Source organism: Arachis hypogaea, chromosome 18 (genome assembly GCF_003086295.3).
Source record: "Arachis hypogaea cultivar Tifrunner chromosome 18, arahy.Tifrunner.gnm2.J5K5, whole genome shotgun sequence".
Taxonomy (NCBI): domain Eukaryota; kingdom Viridiplantae; phylum Streptophyta; class Magnoliopsida; order Fabales; family Fabaceae; genus Arachis; species Arachis hypogaea.
The window spans coordinates 14161863-14170055 of NC_092053.1; the positions used below are offsets into that span (position 1 = coordinate 14161863).

Sequence of the window (8193 nt, forward strand, 5' to 3'; positions counted from 1 at the left end):
ACGATTGTAGAGTTGCAAGGAACTATGGAAAGCCACATCAGCAAAATATTAGAGAAGTCAGAAAAATCAACCGAAAAAGTTCTGAAAAGACGAGTGAATTTAAACAATGTTACAGAATCAAGCCGTACACAAGAAGGACGAGGTCGTAGTTTCAATTTTCAAAGTAGAGTAAAAAAAAGTTTCAGAGAAAGAGGTCGCAGAAATTACAACCAAGAAAATTATAATAATTTTACATTGCCTAATTAAGGAAGAGGTGGAACAAATTTCAGACATGCCAATCAAGAAAGAGGTCGAGACAATTTTTATCAGGAAAGAACCAACTTCAACTACTTTCATTGTGAAAAGTATGGACACAAAGCAACAGATTGCATATTTAAAATGGTGAATGACAATCAAGCACACGTAGAAAATCAGTATCAAAATACTGATGATAATTCGGGTACTTAGACTTTATTTTTTACAAGTAATTCATGTGCTAAAGATGAAAATATATGGTACTTGAATAATGCCTGTAGTAATCATATATCGGGTAAAAAGGAGTTATTTTTTTATTAGATGATTCAGTTTTAAACTATTATTGGAGTTTGGTAATAGTACAAAGATTCCTGTCAAAGAAAAAGGGCACATACTAATTAGATTGAATGATGGTTCTCTGAGTTATATTTATGATGTTTTCTATGCTCCTGAACTTAATTACAATTTACTGAGTATGGGACAATTATTTGAGAAGGGATATAAGATGATAACTTATCGTGGATATTGCATTGTGTTTAACAACAACGGAAGGTTCATAGATAAAGCAAAGATAACTTCAAAGAGAATGTTTTCACTAAAAATTCAACATGTTAATTCCTCTTGCATGAGTTCTGTGATACTTGATGATAACTGGTTGTGGCATATGCAGTTTAGGCATTTTCATTTTTCTAGCCTAAACTATCTGTCAAGAAAAAGACTTGTTTCTGATCTACTACGGGTTCATATTCTCAATTGTGTTTGTGAGATTTGTCAATTAGAAAAGAAGCACAGAGATCCACTCTCGACAAGAAAGTCATTGAGAACCAGAAGATTACTTGAAATTGTGCATTCAGATTTCTGTTCTGTAGAAATTCCAAGCAACAGTAGTAACAGGTACTTTATCACTTTTATTAATGATTTTAGTAGATCTACATGTGTATACTTTTTGAAGCAGAAAATCAGTATCAACTATATTGATATGTTAGTTGGTTACTTTAATCACAACTTATCTTAATTGTCAATTATCATTTTTTATTTTTAGATTTATTTTGTAATTATCATCATTTTGGGATGTGATTATGCTTTTAAAAAAAATCTCATAAAACAAAATAGGCTATGGTCACGGTGAAAACCGTGACCGAGGCTATGGTCACGGTGAAAACCGTGACCATAGATAAGGCAATGGTCACGGTTTTAGGAGGGGTGACCATAGAGGCTATGGTCATGGTTTTAAGGAGGAGTGACCATAGATAAAGCTATGTTCACGGTTTAAGAAGGGGTGACTATAGATAAGGCTATGGTTACGATTTTAAGGAGGGGTGACCATAGAGGGTTTAGGGTTTAGGGTTTAAGGCTATGGTCACAGTTTTTACGCATGACCATAGATTAACCTATGGTCACGGTAAAAAAACGTGGCCTAAAGTGTCAGAATTTAAAAATTGTAATCGTGACCATAGACCTATGGCCACGACAGAATAGGCCACGGTAAAAAACCGTGACCATAGATCTATGGTCACCTTTTTACTAGCTATGGTCACGGTTTTTTACCGTGACTATAGAAGTGTATCTTTATCGGTTATAGCACAGACTTAAAAGTATACAAGCTGTATAATCCAGAATCAAAGAAAGTAATCATCAATAGAGACATGACGTTTGGTGAGAAAGGCATGTGGGACTGGGACACAAAGACAGAAAAGCAGCCGATTGTAATTTCAAACACGTGATGATGAAGAAGAAAGACAATCGGACACAACTGAACAACCAGAATCATCTAGAAGACCCTCAAAGAGAGCATAGACTACCTACTAGATTAGCAGATTATGAAGTTGGCAATGACAACGATCCGTTCGATGAAAAATCATAAATTTTGCTCTATTTTTAGATTGTGAGACGTTGAACTTTGAAGAAGCCTCTAGAGACAATAGTTGGAAGAAAGCAATGAATGAGGATATTCATTCCATTGAGAAGAATGACACATGGGAACTGACAGATTTACCAGCAGATAAGAAGCCGATTGGAGTAAAGTGGGTTTACAAAACTAAGTACAAATCCAATGGTAAAATTCATCGTTTCAAAGCAAGATTAGTTGCTAAAGGATACAAACAAAAGCTATGTATCAATTACTTTGAAGTATTTTCTCCTGTTGCTAGATTAGACACTATTCGTATGATTATTTTACTCTCAACTCAAAATAAGTGAAAAATACATCAAATGGATGTTAAGTTGGCATTTCTAAATGGTACTTTAGAAGAAGAAGTATATGTTGAGCAACCTGCAGGAATATGAAGTTCCTAGAGAAAAAAATAAAGTTTACAGGTTGAAGAAAGTTTTGTATGGGTTAAAGCAAGCACCAAGAACGTGGTACAAGAAGATTGATTCTTATTTCACTCAGCATGGTTTCAAAAGATGTCCATTTGAGCATACGCTTTTATATCAAGTTCATTGAATTTGGAGATATCTTGATCGTGTGTCTTTATATTAACGATTTAATTTTTACTGGCAACAATTTGAAGATAATTGTAGAATTTAGGGAGGCTATGATAAAGCACTTTGAAATGACGGATATGGGCTTAATGTCTTACTTTCTTGGTATTGAAGTAATTCAAAATGATGATGGAATTTTTATTTCTCAAAAGAAATATGCAAATGATATTTTGAAGAAATTTCAAATAGAGCACTCAAAACCAATTCCTACTGCGGTCAAAGAGAAGTTCAAGTTGTTGAGAGAAGATAAAGGAAGAGCAGTAAATCCTACATATTATAAAAGCTTGATTGGAAGTTTGAGGTACTTAACTGCGACCAGACCAGATATTATGTTTGGAGTTGGTTTGCTTAGTAGATTTATGGAGGAGTCTTGTACCAATCATTTGCAAGCGGCAAAATAGATTCTTCGATATAAAGGTACTTTAAGTGATAGTATTTTTTATGAAAATACTAATGAAGTGAATCTTGTCGGTTACACTGATAGTGATTGGGTCGGAGATATAGAAACAAGAAAAAATACTTCGAAACTTGTATTTCATCTTGGTTCTGGTGCAATTTCATGGTCATCGAAGAAAAATCAGTAATAGCGCTATCTACAGTAGAAGCAGAATATATAGCAGCAACAAGTTGTGCAATGCAAGTGGTTTGGCTAAGAAAAATTCTTGAGGAATTGAATGAGAAACAAAGTACTCCAACAATGATATTGTGTGATAATAAGTCAGCTATTGCACTTTGCAAAAATCCAGTATTACATGGAAGATCTAAGCAATATTGATATTCGGGTTCATAAAATCAGAGAGTTGGTAAAGGAGAAAGAAGTTGTGATCGAATACTGTCCAACTGAAAAATAAGTAGCAGATATATTTACAAAGCCGTTAAAGATCGAGTTATTTTATAAGTTGAAAAATATGCTTGAAATGATTAATTTTACAAGCTTGATTTAAGGGAGGTAATATTAGTAAAAACTAAATCAACTTACACCATACTAGAACTATCATGAAAATATAAGCTATAAAATTACAAGTAATGAAACTAGAAGCTACAAGAATCACAAGTTAAACTTTATTTCTTAGTCAAAGTTAGAGGCTACAAATCAAGTTAGAAGAATCATGAAACATCTATATATATAACAAGTTGTACTCATCACATCCATACTAGAAGAATCATGAATTGCATTGGAAGCTTCAAGTTGATGACTAAGTTTAAAGAATTTTTAAGATATTTATAGTAGTTGTGCTAGAAATTACAAGATGCCAACTAATAAAGATGTAAAAGTTACTTATTTAAATAGTCAAAGTTAAAAGTAAGGGTGTTCAAGACCTGTCTCGGTCCGAAACTTGGCCCAGACCCGAGATATATTTTGTCAAGTTTGGGTTTTCATTTTTTACCTGTTTTCTATTTTCGGGTTGGATTCAGGTTTTTTTTTTTTTTTTCCCGGGTCACCCGACTCGACCTGAAGTTGCTTTTTACAATAAAAAATATATATTTAAGTTAATTAGTAATGTTATATTATACTTTTATAATTGAATTAATATTTTTTATGTTATACGGTATTAGTTTGTTTTGAAATAATTTATTTTGATATAATATTTGTTAAATTTATTTTTTTAAAATAAAATTTTATTATTTTAATATAGAAAATTTACAAATTTGTACATACTAATGTTTTATCGAATCGACTCGGTTTAACTCGATTTTTTTGGGTCATTTTAGGTCGGATCAAAGTTGACCCGTTATTCTTTTAGGATTGGGTCTGGTTCTACTTAAACCCGACCCAATCTAGCCCATAAACACCCCTAATTAAAAGTAAAGTTGAACAAATATATGTATTAAAAAGCTAATAGAGTCATGAATTATTAGTATGAAGTATTATCTATATAAAGGCACATATACCTTATGTATTTTGTGTATTCAAACAATAAAAAAAATGTGTAATGAAAATTTAGAGGTGCTCTTTAGTTTTTTATTCTAAAATGCTAATAAATTTAAAAAATAAAAAAAATATAATAATATATTTATATAACTGAGTAATTTTAGGACCAATATAATTTGAGTATTATACTTGCACTTTATGATTTTAATATACGTTCTTAGTGTATAAATTAGTTAAACCCTAAATTTATAATGCTTCACATGTTCTAAAAATCAGTTATTGCCTAAAGCATTGAGTATTGAGACTTGAGAGTTGAGACCCCATTCGGCCATTGGGCAGTGGAGCTGCATGAGTGGATGGAAAGTGGTGTGTGTAGGTGATCCCAACCCCCCATTGGCTACTTTTCTTCATCTTTGATTAAAGTGTGATTCCCATTGCCATTGGTCTTAATTAACTTTTTTGCTAATACAAACACTACTATGCTAGAAAAGTGGTACCCCCACTCAAGTGTGTATAAATAAAATAATTACTTGGTGGCCCTATTTCTCTTCTTGTCTCTATCAATTAGGCCCACACTTTCTTGTAATTCACTAAATATAACATTATTTTACTAATTTTGGTTGGTTTAGAAAACTCCTTGTCAACCACACTACTATAAGCCAATTACATTGTAATGTTCAATTATTATGGGAAGAGTAACAAAATAATTGGAAGATAGAAAGAAAAAGTATGTTAATGCACCAAGATTAAACAAATCAAGATTCTTATGAGGAGTGCTTTTTAAACATTAAAAGTGGAGTATTTATTAACATCTAATCTAATTTAAGAAAAATGTTAAATAATTAATATTTTTATTTTTTTATTTTTTATTTAAACTAATACTCACCAGTTTCTTTTTTTTTTTTATTAAAACTTAAGATTAAGAATTTAAAACATTACAATGAATATTTTGTAAGATCTTAAAAAGAAATGAAAAAATAAGTGTGAGTATAATGTATAAAAATTGTATATCAAAACAATATTTTTTGTTAAAAAATTCCTAATTTTATATTAAAATATACATAGATATTATTTCTACAATTAGTTTGAATAATTCTTCCAAACAAGTCATTGCACGGCCATCCCCTGTTATGAGTTATTTGGAAAAGTTGTATATATTAGAAAATTATTTACATATAAAATAGACTTAATGGAATTCTTCTCAATAAGAAAATTGTCTCAATTATTGCCCTATCAACATCATGGAAAAATGGGCCATATACCAAAACAATGATGAAAGCTTATCTCTCATTGCAGAAGTACCTCCTCTCTTTCTCTGCTAAACTTTGCAGACAAATTGACAAAACTGCACTAAGAAAAAAGAAACTCTTTCTTAGGTACATAAACATGATAATTTGATAATGTACATCCATGACTCTAGCTGTGATAGTGAGATCAAATCAAAATTTTTATACAGTTGAAGACTTTCCAAGGAAAACAACAACATTGTACTTAGAACATTGACCGAAAATACCAAAAAAAAAAAAAAAAAAAAAAACAGAAACATCCTTGTTTATTGTTATCTTACAATGGATGCAACTGTGTGAGCCCAGAACCTAAGATTATCCTTCATATCAATCTCATTCTCCAGTGTTGGCACCCTCCAATTCAACAATGGATTCTTCACAAGCTTGTTCCTTTTGTCTAATACACCCCAAGCCTCAGATAGATAAGGCCTACATATCACAGTTTCATCAGTTTTTTGCTTCTCTAAACCAACACCAACACCAACACCTTCTTCTTCTTCTCCATTATTATTATCCTCTTCTTTTGATCTTCCGAGCCTTTGCAACCCTGGTATGAGAGAAACCAAAGTTGGGTCCTTGTCTTTTTCAGAGAACACAAAACCCAAGTCCATGAACCCTTTTAGCTCCTTGAACTCAAGGTCTGAAAGGCTCTTACTACTTTTCCCTCTGTTGAATCTTCTTCTTCTTATTCTTTGACCTTCTTGTTTCTTCTTCCTTGTAGAAGCTTCTTCTTTGTTATGTTCTTCTTCATCTGCATGGATTTTGGCACTGATTTTGTCCTCCTCCATTGAAAATTCTTCACCCACTTCCTTGCCAGAGAGAATTGGCCTTAGTTTCTGTGGTGCGAGGAGGACAGAATCCAGTGACGGAGAATCATCAGAGAAAGAAGCATCACCTAATAATAAGTTTTGGTCACTGAAGGACCTCACTTGAAGTGTTGGAACTCTAAGAAGCTTTTTTGGATCTAAACAAAGTTGTTCCAAAACATGATCTTGGTGGTTGTGTGATGATGTTGGAATATCTGTTTTTTTGGATAAACTTGATAGAACTGTTGTTTGAAACCAATAGGTATCTAACAACTCAAGAACATGTTCTGCAGCCATTATTAATGAATGGCTTAGATCCTTATCAGAAAGGGAATTGAGATATGGGGTTTGTGTGGGGATAAGGAGAAATTAAAAGAGGGAGAACATGGTTTATATATGCTAGTGCTTGCATTCTATTACTTATTTATTGCCCCCAAATTCTAGTGGATTTATATTGTTCTATATCCCATTTTATTTTCTTTACATTGTGGAATGTCCACTTAATCATATTTCATCTTTAATTTGATGAATAATTATCAATAAATAAAAAGAATAACCTTGCTTTTTAACTTATACCTGGTTTAAATGATTTTTTTTACCAACATGTCATTGTTTTCAAGACTTATTATTAAAATGCTACTCATTTTTTGTTTAAGTGTTACCTAACTTTTTTTTTAGTTTAATGTTAATAATAATTAATTATAATAGAAATACATAAGATTAACCATAAAATATTTTTTTTAGTTTTTTATTTTCATTCATTTGAAAAAAAATAATTTAAATAACATTAAGTGCTTATTAGTAGGCGCTAAACCAATAGGTGCCTCCTTAGCTAAAACTTTAATAAAGGAGACGAGTTTTTTACAGGTTGCGCTAACATAAAAGGCCCTTCCATGGGAAAAAAAAATGCAATGGAAAGGCCCCATCAACTTGAGGCTAATTTTTTTGGATATGAACCAAGGGTTTGTGTAACACCCGTTTATGGCGCTGAGAGGTGTTTAACTAGTGTGTGACAGCGGTTAGCTAACGGAGAGAAATCGGACAGTCTGATTTCATGCAGGGGGTGAGGGGCATAAATCAGACTGTCCGATTTGTGCGTGGTGATGTTGCATGCATGGAAATTGGACCATACGAATTATAGCATGCATAGGGTTTTTTTTTTTTTTTGCCCAAGGAAATCGGACCTATCGATTTAAAGGCTGATTTCAGAAAAACTCTAGCTAACCCAAATCGGACCCAGCGATTTCTGGGTTTAAAAAAATTTTTGGGCGGGCTGTCTACTAATTGGACCGTCCGATTTTTTAGTTCTAAAAAATTCAAATGGCCACACTTGCGGTTGGATGGTCCGATTTGAGTGTGATATATATATATATAGATGTACCCACCCAATCTGAGCAGCTCATTTCATTCCTCTTCTTCGGTGCTACAACTCTCTAAATCTCTTCTCTGCAAATCTCTTCTTCTTTATTTGTAGATCTCTTCTTCTCTATTATCATGGATGATAGAGTAA

The 8193-nt window shown here is 32.4% G+C and overlaps 1 protein-coding gene across 1 annotated transcript; it reads right to left on the minus strand.

Moving 5' to 3' along the window:
* Nucleotides 1-5861: 5861 nt before the first annotated feature.
* On the minus strand, nt 5862-7389 carry LOC112772505 (uncharacterized). The gene has a single exon (XM_025817472.3). It carries the CDS (start codon nt 6978-6980, stop codon nt 6150-6152), a length of 831 nt encoding a protein of 276 aa, XP_025673257.1. The 5' UTR covers nt 6981-7389; the 3' UTR covers nt 5862-6149.
* Nucleotides 7390-8193: the final 804 nt, after the last annotated feature.